Raw genomic sequence first — 17,358 nt, forward strand, 5'->3', positions numbered from 1 at the left:
TTGAATCTTTGGATTTGGGGATATTATTAGAAGACAGGAAAAGTAGTTTTAGCGTTTTGTAAAATTCATCCCCTTACAGGGTTAAAAAGGGGTTGAAAGTTTGTACGGGTTTCAAATCTTATTTTAAGCTAGGAACTGGAAACTTCGTAAAAAGGTATTAAATTAAAACTGAAAAAAACTCATTTCAGCGTTTTTGAAAATTCATATCTGAAGGTGGTGAAAAAGGGGTTGAAAGTTTGTATGGAGATCAGATATTTTTGTTAGACGGGGCTTGAATTTTTGTACAGAGGCATTTATTAGAATACAAGAAAAGTAATTTCAGCGTTTTTAAAAGTACATCCCTTAAAAGGGTTAAAAAGGGGTTGAAAGTTTTTATGGGGTTCACATTTTATTTTAAGCTAGGAACTCGAGACTTCTTAAAAAGGTATTTTATTAAAAGAGAAGAAAACTTATTTCAGCGTTTTTGAAAATTTATCTCTCAAAGTGGTGAAAAAGGGTAAAAAGTGTGTATGGAGATCAAACATTTTTGTGAGTGCGGGGCTTGAATCTTTGTAAAATGGCATTTTATTAAAATACGAGAAAAGTAAATTCAGCGTTTTTAAAATTCATCTCTTAAAGGGTCGAAAGGGGGTTGAAAATTTGTAAAGTTGCAAACAAACTTGAAACTTCGTAAAAAGGTATTTTATCAAAAGAGAAGAAAACTAATTTCAGAGTTTTTGATAATTCATCCCCATGGTGGTGAAAAAGGGGTTGAAGATTTGTATGGAGGTCAAACATTCATTTGAGTGCGGGACTTGAATCGTTGTAAACTTTGTATATGGGCATATTATTAAAATACAAGAAAAGTAATTTCAGCGTTTTTAAAAATTCATCGCCTATAATGGTTAAAAAGGGGTTGAAAGTTTGTATAGGGTTCAAATTTTATTTAAAGCTAGGAACTTCAAACTTCGTAAATAGGTAGTTAAGTAGTAGGTTTTATTAAATAGAGGACATGAAAATCTTCTGGTTGAGAGGGATTATATCGAGAACAATTTTATTCAGTTAGGGGCTTGAAGCTTCGTAGGTTGTGAAAGACAAGTATCATGCGTTGTAATATTAATAATTAACAAATGATTAACCGTCCTACTGCGATCTTTTGCTGCATAATGTTCTAAGCTAATGTAGAATATATAACCACCAATATACAAATCCACGCGTACGAAGTCGCGGGCAACAGCTAGTCTTTTCCATATTTCTGAAGCCGTTACCAGTTATGACTAAAAATCAAAATTTTGCCCAAAATGCGCAATATTGCTTAAATTTTCTAAAATGAATTATCAAACTAGCTGATGAATATAATGCAAATAAATACATAAACTTTATGTATTTAATTACGGTACCTCGGTTCTTTATGTCATAAAGAACCGAGGTACCGAAATTAAATACTTGTTAATTTGTATGAAAATAATACCGGTACCCGATTACCACCGCCCTTGGACATTTGCAACACCAAAGAGGTTGTAAGTGCGTTGCTAATCTTTGAGATGGTAATACGTTAAGGTTTGAAGGTCGTATTGGTCGTAGGTGGTTATTAGGTATATACGAAATTCATCCGTCAAAGCTTATAGAAAGTGTCAATAAAAAGATTTTATTTTCTTTTATTTTTAATCAAAATTAACTTCACTTGGCTTTGTATAGAAATAACCCATAATTTTAGTAGTCTTGTAGACAGAGGTAGTCTTGTATATTAAATGCTTTGTATACTAGCCTTACCATATTTAACAATACCTAAATACCTACCTAAATGTCCTAAATGTACTATACTATATTAACCAGTGATTTAAGTCGCCTGGGGCCCTCGTACGCATCCATTAAAACACTTGCGCGGGAGCACACAGCATGCAGCCTGCAAATGTGCCGGATGCGGCGCCGCGCAAGTCACGAGCGGCAGCGGGCGTTATTGCTAAATGGAAATTGTTTCGACTATTACAACAGTAAATGTTCTATACTATATTACCCAGTGATTGTAGTCGCCTGGGCCCTCGTAAGGCGGCGCCGCGCAAGCCACGAGCGGCAGCGGGCGTTATTGCTAAAGATAATTGATTTGTCTAAGATGAGTAAAAAAGTAACAGAGATGTTGTACCGTAAAATGGGGTGAGTAGGGTTCTCGGGGAGAGTTGGGTTATGAATGGGGAGAGAAGGGATGAAAGGGGGGTGAGATGGATTTTTAAGGCCACTGCTACAAAAATAATGTATTCCAATTTAAAATGGAGTTATAGTAATACTCATAATAAAAAAAAAACAATCCAACAATCTTCCAAAATCACCTTTGTATGAAAACCCAACTCACCCCAAATACGGGGGACTACGAGGTGAGGTGGGATTTCCTGTTTATCGTCAAAGTTATGAAATGGAACTACCCAAAATAAAATAAAAACTAAAATACAAACGTCCGGAACACTTATTATATACACCATTCAGTTTGCATATGTAAAAATAAAATGTTATCGAGGTTTGAATGTCAGTTTTGCACCTAGGTCTCACCCCATTTTACGGTACTGTACTGTCCTTCATGCTTTGCCTCTCGGCGTACAAAATATAGTATAGGTATACTATATCTATATACAGTCTAACCTATGGGCATTCATTAAAATGTAATTCATTTAATAATAAAAATAAATTCATTAAAATATATGTAGCGCTGTTGGTTTTCCATGTACTAAAATAAAATAAAATAAAATAAATAAAATACAAATATAACAATAATTACTACTAATATACATTGGACTTAAAAACTAATATCATTAATAAAATCATTGACAATTGTTATAGTAGATTGTTCGAACGCAGTGAGAGCGCCAATTAAATAGTCCGAGATGGAAATGGTGCCTCGTACACATGCATTAGAACTTTTGGGTCCGGCACACTTTTCTTCAATTTCTAGATAGATTGAGATTTTGATATGTCTTGCAGTAATACAGTCGACTGCAGCAGTATTGCAGCGCGACATAACTGCCAAATGCATTACTTAACTGCCGTTAATGTCAAAATCGATGTTGCTGCCCGGAATTTTGCGGCAGCTAAAATCAATTCAGTCAATCAGTCAACAGTAAAAAAACCGGACAAGTGCGAGTCGGACTCGCTCACCGAGGGTTCCGTACTTTTTAGTATTTGTTGTTCCTATTATGTATTGACCTATAACTGTATGTTACGAATAATAAATTTCATTTCATTTCATTTCGTTATAGCGGCAAAAGAAATACATCACCTGTAAAAATTTCAACTGTCTAGCTATCACGGTTCATGAGAATCGTTGGGATACAGCCTGGTGACAGATACACAGACGGACGGACAGAAGATAGGCAGACAGAGAAGTCTTAGTAATAGGGTCCCGTTTTTACCCTTTGGGTTCGGAACCCTAAAAAGCAGGGATCAGTTTTCACGTTAATGAAAAATTGGGCTTTTTCGAGAACAGAAGAGATAATGTTAGTTGTGTTTGTCTGTTTTAATCGCATCACTTATAAGGCGAGCCGAATGCTTTTTTGTCACAAAAGTGATATCGCTAATCGCTACCGCTTGTGACTCGAACGCGCTAAGAGCTCTCGAAGTTCAATCCGCCTCTGTGCTAATACTCGACCGCTGCACGCATCTAAATGGCTCCGAACAATAACGGCTGAGGTTTGAGAACCACTCTGTTGCACACTGGACATTTTACTTGCCTTTTCTATATATCGTGATTTTAATTTTGAACCATATTCTGAGAGCTGACTTTGTAGGTTATAATGGACAATCTCTCCCCCTAATATTAGACCCGAGATACACTTGTAAGTTTTACTTACGTAAGTAGGGAGGGACAAAGCTATTTGTTAGAATAAGATAACGATATTCATCTCTCATTCTGCAGTATCCCTACTTACGTAATTAAAACTTTCTAGTGTATCTTGGGCCTTAGGAAAGCGCCCAACAGAAACGCTTTTTTCTACTCGTCGACTGCAATGCTTGAATTAAGACTTCGTATACCAAAGTGAAATCGCATACTTTTTTACTATGGGACCCCAACTCAACTATAATATTCATTTCGATACTGTTTAGGCAACTATAATATTCATTTCGATACTGTTTAGGCAACTATAATATTCATTTCGATACAGTTTAGTCAACTATAATGAAATTGACCAATCGAAAGCGCGGAGCAAGTACCAGGGCCTCATGAGTTACGAGAAGGTGTCGTTGACCAACCGGCCGGGGGCGCGGGGCGCGGGGGCCGGGTCGCGTACGAGTATGAAGGTATCGCGGCTGCTCGCGCATCAGCTGTATACATACTTTTGGTTTTTTTACCTACATCTATGATTCTTCTACTAGTTTTAAGTATTTTTTTTGTTGACTCGTAGAAAAAGTATTGTATACAATAGTGATATAATCAAGCTTTTCAATCTCGTACCTTCCTTCTTCCTTAAACACCTTAAACACGGTACTCGACTGAAAAGCTCTCCATTATATCACGATTGTATAAAATACTATTAAAAAACTATGCGTGATTTCTTTGCAATGAATAAAACAATGAATTACTGTGGCCCGTGGCGAGTTCATATTATTATATTTGCTACTTGCTGCTTATGTATGAACCTAAAAAAAATATTTTATTTTAAATATTGCGAATATTTTGCAATCAAAGGAAAACCCAGGGTTCGCATACCCTACTTTGAGAAACAACACGTACCTAATTTACACGCAGACTATTATTATCACACATATCCTTATCAAATCCATATCGCTGACACATCCGAAGCATCCCATTGCCTTTGGATCTAGATCTAAAACGACCATTATACAGCCGGAATACTTCTGGCGCCCTCAAATGACTCATAAACATAGATCACTACTTACCACTAGATGGAACAAAAAAAAGATAATGATTATGATATGATTGAGATATTTTTTTAGTTTATAATGTTTATTACTGTGGTGTGTGGTGGTATATCTATGGGCCTTAGTTGCCTGAAAATAAATGATTTGTTTAATTGATTGATTGATGAGTCTTGAGAATAATATCATAACGTATTATACATAACACCTTTTCTAAAGTTCTCTCATACTTACTGGTGACAGATGACAGATACATTACTATTCTTTTCTTTTTTAATTTTTAACAAGCAGAAACGTCTGCGATCGATGCTATTAAGCTTAGAATAAATTTAAAAGTGGAAAAAATACTGTCTTGGGTGAGACTTGAACTCACGGCCTCTGGATCGATACTCCAGCGCTCTGCCATTGAGCCACCAAGACCTCATACATAGCCAGCAAATCTTTCCACCATATGCCGTTAGTTCAAGTCTCACCCCAGACAGTCATTTTTCCACTTTTAAATTTATTATTTTCTTTATTAGGTAATAGACAACAATATAAATTATAAACTATCTTGATATCCCGTAACAGCAATAATAGAAAATAAGTGTTTCGCGTCGAGACTTTTAACGCGGGCTCTACCCGAAGGTATCTATTCACATGACCTCTATATGGAAGGTCCGCCGATTTGTCACCTATTAATGTTTCCGCTGGCAAACAATTATCCTTCACCCTGTTTTAATGGTATCGCTGTCCTTCTTTAATGTACCTAGTACCTACTATGGGCGAGCGAGAGGGGTTGAGGTGAGGAAAGTATTGGATGAATTGGGTTGGTTTTTTCTTAGCTGGAATGAAAACGATTCAAAAAGGAATACAAGCGTTTTTCTCATTCATACAGTTGTGTAAGACTTTCCTTATACAAGGTTAATTTGTTAGGAATAAGTTTTTTCTCGGCTCGACTCATTATCACAAGTACCTAATAACTAATAAGGTTTTTTCTTAAAACTGATTCTGTAACATGTCGCGTAACTAAACATTACATAAAAGAGTAATTCTAAAATATAAAAAAAATATCTACATACATAGGTAAGTTAAGTTAAGGTACCTACTCGTGGGACTCAAGTTTTGATCACAGCACACATACCAAATACTAGCGACCGGAGCGAACGGCAGCGGGAGGCCAAAATAGCTTCGAACAACCTCGCAATAAACAGTAATCATTGTGTAAATTGGCCCCAACGTGAAGGCCAGCTACACTTAACCGTATTGACCTTACTTATTGGTCTAAAAACCTGAAATAAACGATATTTAATATTATTTCTTATTTAAAACATCCCTTCCTTAATTCACTATTTCTAGTAACGCGCCTTCTGCTAGACGTAATCTGTGGCATCCGATTTGAATAATCACCGACAGCCCTGTTTTAAATTTCGCACAATGGCGGATGCAAATGATTGGCGAGTTGTCTGCGTTTATTAAATTATTAACATCAAATAGATGGGACTCCCTATTTGGCGATTGGATGGATAAATAAGCCGATGCTAATTCACAAATTGATGTCAATTTGTTTGATCTCATTTTGAAATCATCCGCCCGTTTTGTGTTTGATGACGAGATGGGATTTATTTGCACACCTATAAAATAAATAGCCAGAACACAACCTCTGTCCTTAATTTGGCACTGTCAAAAATACTCTACACAAGCTCTGACCCTCTTTTCGTGTTTTTTTTCAAACATTGATACTATTGAGCGCCGAGAAAGTTTGAACTCACCACCTTCCTATTTCTGCCAAATTAAGGCTTGAGAACTTCTATGCCTAATTGGGACAATATTTTAAGACCCTGGATATTTCTTACGACCTGCTTAAAATGAAAACCTGGCTAATTGACACTTAATTGCCTTGAGATTTCAATTATTATTTTTTCAGGCCTTGAGCATAAAAATGTCACATACAATATTCACCGCTATTCCAAATTCTAGCACAAGAGACGAGCATTAAAAATTCCTCTATTCACAACAAAATGTTTATTTAAAAGCCTTCTTTCTATCACACAAATCCTACAGGTCGGGAAAAAATAAATTAGATTTTCTTCGATAAATTCAATTACGGCGAATTCGAACAGGAAAGCCCCGAGGAGAAAGCTTCAAGTTGAAGCTCTTTAATCCTATTTAATTTCGAGGCTAAACAATAAATACGTAAAAAAAAACTTTCGTTTTCATAATTCAACGCAAGTGTAAACGATAAAAAGTCTACTTGCTGTGCTGCGTTTACAACTTTACACGAGTGAGTTGAAGTTAAGTTACTAAAATATGGGGCGTATACTGGTACGTAGAAATTTTTATAAGTTCGTTTTTTTAGCTTTAGAAAAAAGGTAAACAATCATGACATATCTTTTTATTGAAGTATGCTTTTTAAAAATCAGTAGGTAAGTAACTATTACTTATGAAAGCAAAAGATTTTAAATGGTCGTATATGATTCAGCAGTAACACCAAAACAGTGGTCGGAATCCAATATTATTCTTTTATATAAAAAAGGCGACCCCAATGACATTGCAAATTACCGTCCTATTAGTTTACTACCAAGTCTCTACAAACTTTTTTCATCGATTTTAGAAAAAAGAATAAGCATAACTTTAGAAAAATGCCAACCAGTTGAACAAGCTGGCTTTAGAAGCGGTTTCTCAACGATAGATCATGTGCACACAGTAGAGCTCCTAATTGAAAAGTACCAGGAATTCCGGAGGCCGCTATACATTGCCTTCATAGATTATCAAAAAGCCTTTGATACCCTATCTCACTCGTCAATATGGGAGGCATTAAAAGAACAACAAGTAGAGCTCCAGTACATTGATATCTTAAAACAACTCTACAAACATACCACGAGTAGAGTCCAACTGGAAACAATCGGCCCGCCAATACAAATTGAACGTGGCGTAAGGCAAGGCGATCCCATATCACCCAAGATATTCATTGCAGTGCTAGAGTCGATAATTAGCAAGCTGAATTGGTCTGGCCGTGGACTGCCTATAAACGGTAGCTACCTACATCACCTAAGATTCGCAGACGACATCGTCTTGCTTTCAGAACGCTTTTCAGACCTAAAATACATGATACTCACCCTGCAGACTGCCAGTAGAGTGACAGGGCTAGAAATAAATTTCAGCAAATCAAAAATAATGACTAATAGTACACAACAACCAATGCATATTGGAGATACCGAAATGGAGTACGTTAAAAACTATATATACCTTGGGAAGCAAATCTCATTTGATATGAGAAATAGCGAACATGAAGTTGATAGGAGAATCAAGATCACGTGGAACAAATTCTGGAGCCAAAAAGAAATATTGAAGAGCACAATTCCTATTAAATTTAAAAAGAAAATCATGGACTCATGTTTACTACCATCGCTCACGTACGCCGCGCAAACCTGGAAATTTACCAAAAATATTAAAAACAAAATAGTTACATGCCAAAGAAGTATGGAAAGAAGTATGACAAATATTAGAAAAATCCAGAAAATTAAGCACAGCATTATTAGATCCAAAACTAACGTGATAGACGCGCTCAAATACGCAAAAAAACAAAAATGGAGATGGGCAGGACATGTCGCCAGGATGAAGTCCAATAGATGGGCAAAACAAGTAACGACATGGCCAGGACCACCAGGAAAGCGTAACAGCGGCAAACCATACACGCGATGGTCAGACGAGATAGTAAAGGTTGCAGGGACAAACTGGATACAAAAAGCACAGGATAAATCCGACTGGCTTACTCTGGAGGAGGCCTTCACCTGAGAAGGGGTTCTTGCTAAATTCACCTAGTAAAAAAAAAAAAAAACAACAATATGTACATAAGTGACCAAACATTACTAAAAAATGACTATTAGAAAATTAAATAAATTGTATTGTAGATTTTTTATGTTTGACATTGTAATATGCAAGAAATAAAAGGCTTTTTTATTTTTATTTTTTTATTTTATTTATTTATTTATATGATTCATAATTGTTACATGTCCCCAAATATGTATATTTATTTATTTAAAAAAAAGACACGTCATGATCGCGTAGTCTTTTACTAATGCAAAAAAAACGAAATATAGAAATAGTAATGGGACGGGATGGGATGGTTAAAGCTTATTATGGTTTAGTTTCTACTGTATTGTGTTGTTAACTCAGTAAGTGGAATGTGGCCACAGCTATCCTCTGAATACCTACCTCTGTAAATATATGTATACAGAATTTTGTAAATTATGATACATTGTATTTTTTTATTTAGAAGATGATAAACCTATAATATTATCTATTTGATTTTCAGATGAGATTTTTTTCTTATTTCATACTACTTAGTAGAGCGCGATTTTTCAGTAGTCGCGTTTTTGAATTTATTTTTATTTATAATAAGTTACTATATCAACCTAGTTCCGTTCACCTGATACTATCCCAATGCCGATGTAACTTACAGATGTAGTGTATAATTGTTTTCCATCGTAATTTTTCGAAAACGTTCAGTATTTTGTCATGCTACTTCAGTCAACCTCAGTACTTTTTGCACAAAGACTGACTGATATAGCAAGACACGTTCGTACGTTTTCGTGAAAAAACGATGGAAAATATTTATGCACTACATATGTACAAGTACTCGTTCAAGCACTAAGCCCGTCCAAACCCGCACCCAGCAAGACGTTGTAAAGAACTTTCCGGCCGCCCGTGACAAATTGCTTAAAGATTACCGCTGCCAACGCCCATCTCACCAAAAACAGCTCATCTATACACCAAAGTACCCTAACATAAGACTTTTCGGCCCGAAATCGCTTCCTTGTGAGATCCCGCGCTTAATACAAACTCGTCAAATATAAAGGGAAGCAAAAAATTCGCGCGGAGAAAATTCCCACAAACGAAGCGTGTACGAGTTTTTCCGTGTTTTTTTCGGGAATGGGTGGGGAGCGAGGAAAACGCCTATGGCTTCTAATACGGCTTAAAGATGCGTGGAAAGACTGGGTATATACATATTCAAGTGTATAATAAAAACACCATTGGTCTGTAAAATTACCTACACCTCCAAGTAGTTCCTTAATTGGGTCAAACACATATTCTTTATGTATTAGGTTTTATTTCAACTTTAATAAAACCTCCCTCACACTACACCACCACACCACACCACAAATCACCCGAGGCAGACCAAAAACGACCTGGACTCATTCTGTGGCAACTGGCGGGAGCATGCACAAAACCGTGACGAGTGGCGAAAGACAGGGGAGGCCTTTGCCCAACAGTGGGACACAATATAGGCTAAAACAAAATAGAACCCTTTCTCCACACCCCGAGTGCCACGCATATTTTTCCCAGAGTCCCGCCAGCGATGTTACCGCTCGGTTTTACACGTCCCGTGTGTTTGTTTGTGGCCTCGAGTCATTTGTTTGTTTTTTACGCGCTTTTTATTCGTTATACCTTTTTATTCGCTAATGCCCGTGTACAACAGATGCTCTTTTGACGTTAAGTGAAGCTTTTTCTGCTTATTAGCTGAGTCTGTGTTTGATGTTTACAGTATACATATATGGTGCTACTTTACCGCCCTAATGCGGTAACTAGGTAGCACTATACGTGCGTATGTCGAAAATTTAAACGGCCATATGTACTGAAAAAGGTTATGCAATACACGTGCGAAAAGGTAATTCGCATACTTGTGTCGATGTGTCCCTTCAGTTGTGTTTACAGTTCTTTGTCTCAAGACAAATGAAAGTACTCTAGACAGTGCATTGAACTCTGTGGCTTAACTTTGCATAGTTCACTATGAGTGAGTGATTCTACGATGTATTTTGTACTTGTAGCACCTCCACGATTGAGTATAACTACTCAACCAGATTCTTGCAGTTCGAATTTATTAAACAATCGTAAGTCATACTCATACTTCGTCCTGACCTAGCACCCTGTGAGTTTTACTTTTCGAAAATTTATGAAAAGTCAAGAGGAAAGCGGTATGACAGCAAAGAAGATGCCCTGGATGCTTATTACTATGAAATTTCGGAGGTGTCTAAAGAAGAGTGGTCGTCGGTATTTTCCAAGTGGTTTAAACGGATGGAAACATGTAGGTATACACGTTCATGGTGAATAGGTACTTTGAAAAAATTGTGCCTGTATTAAATAATAAACATTAAATTTTTTGAGTATCTAAATTCTTTTAGGATAATCCTCGTATGTAATAAAAATTGTGTAGGTATTGCGGTTTACAGTATTATTGTTTTCTATAGCGACGGTATGAACTCTCTGCTATTAATAAACCAGTTCGATATTATTGGCACTGTCGTCATAAGTTGAGGGTTAATCGCCAGTCAAAATAAGTATTTGAACGCAAACCTGTTAAAAATACTTAAAACATCCAGCACAAGGCCCCAGTGTATATTTATCTGCCGGTAGATCCGGACCAGTCTGTGCAAAAAAAAAAAGAATGATGACCTCAAGTTCGATTATGATCACTGGTGAGTTTTATATGATTAGTTTTACCAATAATTTCGAAAAGTCGTTCTTTGTTTGAAGTATCATTAATTATGTGTTATTTAATAAAGTTCAGGATTTACCAGAATAACAACAACAAACAGGTTATCGCCCATAATATATACTGCTACACCAGCCTACCTTAACTTACATATTGGTTCTTTATGACATTTATTTTATCTTCTTCTTATAATAAAACTTACTACACTACACTAACTTATGCTACAGGTAAAAAAATTGCCCTAGATCGCCGTCAAATTTTGCACCTAAAATATAAATAAACATCTTTCAGGAATGTTGAAAGAACGTATTATTATAACGACCATGAGAGTAGGAGGACTTTTAATTTTGAATGCAACTCTTACAACTTAAGCATTTAATTTCCACAGCTTTAATCCTCGCGAGTCAAAATATTGAACTTTCAAAAGGCGACTCGTATAATTCAACACACGTAAGCAATGTTTTTCAAAACGCCACCAGCCTTGATCAGAACATAACAAATATAATCAATCAAGAACACACACAAGACACAGAAGAAAATAAAGAGGAGGCGGTAACAATAGATAGTAATGGATCCAACCTGAATGAATTCGAAAATTTAGGGATTATAGCAGGGGGTAAAACCCTTACTTCATCCGAAGGTCCGCTGGTTCACTGGCACGTTGGTATATATAGCAAGGCTTTTGAACCCTACATGCAGATTTGTGGCGGGACGCTGGTTACTACTAAAGCTGTTATTTCTGGTAAGAAAAAATGAAAAAGTTTATAGTATAAATTTAAATATACAGTAAATAACGACCATGTGTCCTGAGCTAGGAAACCCAGGAGTCCCAGGACCCAGTTTCGTTACTTATGGTACAAATTGTACAGAGAGTTACATTGAAACTTACAGATAGCTATACCTATTTTAACATAATAGAATATTCCATTTATTTTAATTTGAAATAAATGTTACGAGGGGTGTTCAAAATATTCTCGGTATGAGAATGAAAACAAACAAGTACGAAAAGTTTGATATTTTTATTTTTCAATATACTCCCCCCCTATGTTCATACACTTAAAAGATCGATCAATTATTTTTTTTAATCCCTCGTAAAAATATTTTTTATCTTTCGTGTAAAAATGCTCCTCCACTGCCGCCTTCAATGCTTCATCGTCAGAAAATTTATTTCCACGCAGATCCTTTTTAAGATTGGGGAGCAAAAAAAAGTCGCTGAGGGCTAAGTCCGGACTATACGGTGGGTGAGTAACAGTTTTAAACCCACATTCAACAATAGCTGCCTTGGCAATATGAGCAGTATGGACGGGGGCGTTGTCATGCAGAAGCAGAATACCTTTGGTTAACTTTCCTCGCCTCTTTTCTTTAATTACATCATTTAATTGACGTAGAATGTTAGCGTAGTACTGTCCTGTGATATTTACACCTTTTTCTTTATAATCGATTAGTAATACTCCTTCACAATCCCAAAATATCGTGGCCATGACCTTGCCAGCTGAAGGGATGACCTTGAACTTCTTGGGATGAGCTGAACCCTTAATGTGCCACTGCATGGACTCTTGTTTACTCTCTGGGTCATAATGATGAACCCAGGTTTCATCTCCAGTAACTATTCTTTGCAGCACCTCATCAGGATTTTCACCGCACAGGTCAATAAAATCGGAACAACAAGCTACACGCATGTCTTTTTGAAGCCGAGTCAGCATTCGCGGAACCCATCTTGCACTTACTTTTGACATATTAAGATGGTCATGTATAATATCATGTACGGTACCAATAGAGAGATTGGTTACTTGTGCTATAGATTTTACCTTCACTCGACCATCTTCCAATATAAGTTTTTCCACTTTATCAATATTTTCTTGTGAAGTAGCTACTACAGGCCGGCCAGGTCTAGGGTCATCTTCAATACTCTCCCTTCCGCGTTTAAACTCGCTTGACCACTTTTGAATGGTAGATAAAGAAGGAGCAGACTCACGGTAAACACAATCCATTTCCTCTTTTATGGTTTTTTGATTTTTACCCTGTTTTGTCAAGAATTTTATCACGCATCGATGTTCTAATTTAGTTAACATTGTCAATTCGCACATGATGTTCATGTTTGTTCAGCAATTGCAGAAAAACAAAAGACCATCTCGGTTCGAATTATACTTTTTTTTAATGTCAATGAATAAACCTTAGCGGCCAGTAACGAAAGAAATTTTAGAAGAGGTCGTAAGATATCAATACCGAGAATATTTTGAACGCCCCTCGTATAAGGATGACTCACTCTGGCCCCGGCTCGGTCTAGCGTGAGTCAGGCTGGTATAGACCTCTATACCAGGTTCAGAACAGCTACCTACCTATGTTTAGTTTAGGTAGCTCTTATGAAGTAAAAGTTTGAAACATGCGTACGAGTATAAGGGCCGGCAAGGCACTTATCCTTTAAACTCCATTTATTTTATGATGTGTACATATATAACTTGCATAACCTTAATGAGACCAGTTTTTGACCTGTTGTATTAAAATGTTTTGCTAACCTATGATCTTTCTTACCAGCGGCGCACTGTTTTTGGAGTGAGCTGGATGGCGGCGCGCTACCCGCTGCGCAGTTCGCGGCGGCGGCCGGCAAACTTTACCGACCGTGGAAAGAAAGCCATGACTTAGATGCGCAGCAGGCTGACGTAAGAGGTTTACTTTCAATGGTATACTTACAACATTCCACTAGAGCACAGGGCGGACACACAATACATCAAAAGCGGCCAAGTGCGAGTCGGACTCGCCCATGAAGGGTTCCGTATTTAGGCGATTTATGACGTATAAAAAAAAACTACTTACTAGATCTCGTTCAAACCAATTTTCGGTGGAAGTTTACATGGTAATGTACATCATATATTTTTTTTAGTTTTATCATTCTCTTATTTTAGAAGTTACAGGGGGGGGGGGGACACATTTTACCACTTTGGAAGTGTCTCTCGCGCAAACTATTCAGTTTAGAAAAAAATGATATTAGAAACCTCAATAGCATTTTTGAAGACCTATCCATAGATACCCCACACGTATGGGTTTGATGAAAAAAAAATTTTTGAGTTTCAGTTCGAAGTATGGGGAACCCCAAAAATTTATTGCTTTTTTTCTATTTTTGTGTGAAAATCTTAATGCGGTTCACAGAATACATCTACTTACCAAGTTTCAACACTATAGTTCTTATAGTTTCGGAGAAAAGTGACTGTGACATACGGACGGACAGACGGACAGACAGACAGACATGACGAATCTATAAGGGTTCCGTTTTTTGCCATTTGGCTACGGAACCCTAAAAATGATTTGCGTTTATATGTGTGCGCGGCACGTCTGTACACGCGTCATTGAGTTTCTGACGGAATCCTGACATGCTCTCAGTAGAGCGACTTACGCACACATTCATGTCGCGGCCTGTCGCGGGCGAGGTAATCCGAATCGGGGCGGGGCGGTGCGTGTCCGTTCTGTATGATAATACTATTACTTATTCTATGACTAGAGTGTCCAGTGTCCACAGGGTGTCGCTTACTAGCACTACTGAAAACCAAAAAGCCAATGGTCTGATGAAGCAAACTAGAAAGTCTAGAAACCGCCTTTTAGCATTCTTAGCTCGTAAGCAATCTGTTGGAAAGCTCAAGCTACGTCTGTCAACAAGTAGAAATATTAATTATCAGATTACTTAGTAATTTGTATTTTATTGCACAATGCATTTAAAATGTAGGCCGCCTGTTATTTACCTCTGTCTACATGTATTATTTGTATTTCCATGTACATTTAGTCTGAGGTTGTGCAATAAAGAGGATACAATTATGTATTGTTGTTGTAGTTTAGGCGACCACAACCTTAGCAGCGTTCCATTCGTCTTCCTTCAGGTCCCTATATATCAAGGCTCCATAACATTGTAAGATGACAACATTACTTATATTACATATGTTCATAATATTACATGTTACTAAATTTTTTTGTCTATGTTTATGTTTTTCCTTTTTTTGTTTTGTCTGTTTTCTGATTTTTTTTTTGTATTCTCTATTTTCTCAATTATTCCTTTTGTGTACCTTTGTAGTGATTTAATATGTTGCTTTATGTGTTATCTGTCGTGGCATCACCGAATGGGCCCTACGGAAGACCAGCGCTGGCTTTATAGCTAGCATTATGCTGAGTTGGGTCCATTTCGTGATGCACACTTATTAATTTCTTCTTTTCTCTCTGTTGTTGTTGTCTGTACATGTCCGTACATGTTTTGTGATCGTCACTAATAAACATCTTTTATCTTATCTTATGTTATCTTATCATTACACTTTTCCCCCGCAGATATCCGCAATCAACCTCCCCGCGCGTTTCCGCGGCGCCATCACCAGTTTCCAAGATGACATAGCAGCAGTACTCTTGGCAAAGGAATTTGTAACCACTGTCCGGGTCCGCCCGCTCTGCGTCCTCTTTGATGACGACTTGGAGGCTGATTTTCTGCGCAGTGAGAATGAAGGCATGGTGAGTCTCGTAATAGGTGTTTCAAACATATAAATCAAAGGATCTTGTGACCTGTGTTTATAGGCAGAGAAGAGTAGGAATTGTTGAAGGAGTTTTCAATCTCTTCAAGCGGTCTAGCCAAGGTGACAATAGCTTACGCTTCGCCAGCGAATCGCTTTGTGTCTCTCTATCACTCTTTCATGTTTGTCTGACAGCGACAGTTGCGTTTCGTTCGCTACGGAGTGTTAGCGATTGGCATGTTGTCTACGGGGCCTGGAATCCGACATCTTCTTGTAAAACAATACAAGAGTAGACAGGTCAAGGGAATTAAAATATATAGGGTACTTTCTGTTCACCTATAAAATTATGCAATTAATATCGTCTTATACAAGTACTTACAGGATTTTTTTTAAACTATACATTTGTAAAAATAAATGAAAAATAATTAAAATTTTTAGGAAACCCACCGAGGGTTCGATAGTCCGACTCGCACTTGTCCGGTTTTTTTATAAAATATCTAAGCTTGCTAGTTTTAAGGTATTAAGTATCAGTTGCAGTTCATTATAATTCATAGATCGTGGGTTGGGGCCTGACATCAGAAGACGGGACGCCTGCGCAGACGCTACAATCCCTGTACATGCCGTACGTGCCAATCGAGGACTGCATCGCTAGCGCAGAACCCGGGTTCCTGAAGTACATTACCAGTGACAAAATCTGTGCGGGCGTTACCACAGGTACCATTTTGGTCTCAATCTTTATACTTGCGAAGTTGAAACTTTTCATTTTGTGGTGAGCGTTCCGACTGAACGTCTAGCGGATATAAAAAAGTAACGTTTTTGTTTGAAGAAACGTCAATTCCTTCCTTCAGTTCTTTCATTCCACTTCTTCCAACCAACCACCATAATATTATCTTTTACGTGTTACCAGGCAAGTCATTATGCCGTGGCGACAGCGGCGGCGGTTTAGTATTCAACAGCGATCTCGTCTTCATCGACAGCGAGGAGCCGCGGCCCTTCCTGTACGGCGTAGCGTCCACTGCTCCACGCAACGCGCACAGCTGTAACACGCACGCCCGCGCCACGCTCACGCGCGTGCTTGCGCACCGCGCGTTTCTGCGTGCGCATATACCGGATATAGAGGATGCGTGCGCGCATGGGTCCAGCAGAATTTTCAAGTCGGGATTGGACAGGACGAGGGAGGAAAGCAAACGAGGGAGGGAGGATACTAAGCCAGTTTTTAATTGCAATTGTTTTTGTAATTGCAATAATTTCACTACACCTTAACATGAAAAAAAAAACACAAAAAGAAAAGAAGATAAGATAAGATAAAATATAGTTTATTCAAGTAGGCATAATTACAATGCGCTTATGAACGTCAAATAAAGCTAGGTAGACCGGCTCCAACCCTACACCTCTGCCCCGAGAAGATTTAAATCCCCCCTCAATTGGAGGAGGGTATCCCATTATGGGACCGGCAACAAACTCGGCGGGACACATCTTTTCAAAAATAATTACATCTTATAATTAACATTCATTACGAGAAAATAAGGAAAAAAAATACAATTTAAATCACTA

At 37.6% G+C, this 17,358-nt stretch overlaps 1 protein-coding gene and 1 non-coding gene across 2 annotated transcripts; one reads left to right on the forward strand and one right to left on the reverse strand.

Moving 5' to 3' along the window:
• Positions 1 to 5,193: 5,193 nt before the first annotated feature.
• On the reverse strand, positions 5,194 to 5,265 carry Trnad-auc (transfer RNA aspartic acid (anticodon AUC)). Its single transcript has one exon. It is a non-coding gene; the product is annotated as a tRNA-Asp (tRNA).
• Positions 5,266 to 11,293: 6,028 nt separating this feature from the next.
• On the forward strand, positions 11,294 to 17,069 carry LOC134656631 (modular serine protease-like). Its single transcript, XM_063512188.1, has 6 exons — positions 11,294 to 11,303; positions 11,709 to 11,936; positions 13,856 to 13,980; positions 15,629 to 15,805; positions 16,359 to 16,518; positions 16,712 to 17,069. The coding sequence occupies exons 1-6, from the start codon at positions 11,294 to 11,296 to the stop codon at positions 17,065 to 17,067; spliced, it is 1,056 nt and encodes a 351-aa protein (XP_063368258.1). The 3' UTR covers positions 17,068 to 17,069.
• Positions 17,070 to 17,358: the final 289 nt, after the last annotated feature.

The sequence above is a fragment of the Cydia amplana genome, chromosome 18 (assembly GCF_948474715.1).
Source record: "Cydia amplana chromosome 18, ilCydAmpl1.1, whole genome shotgun sequence".
Taxonomy (NCBI): domain Eukaryota; kingdom Metazoa; phylum Arthropoda; class Insecta; order Lepidoptera; family Tortricidae; genus Cydia; species Cydia amplana.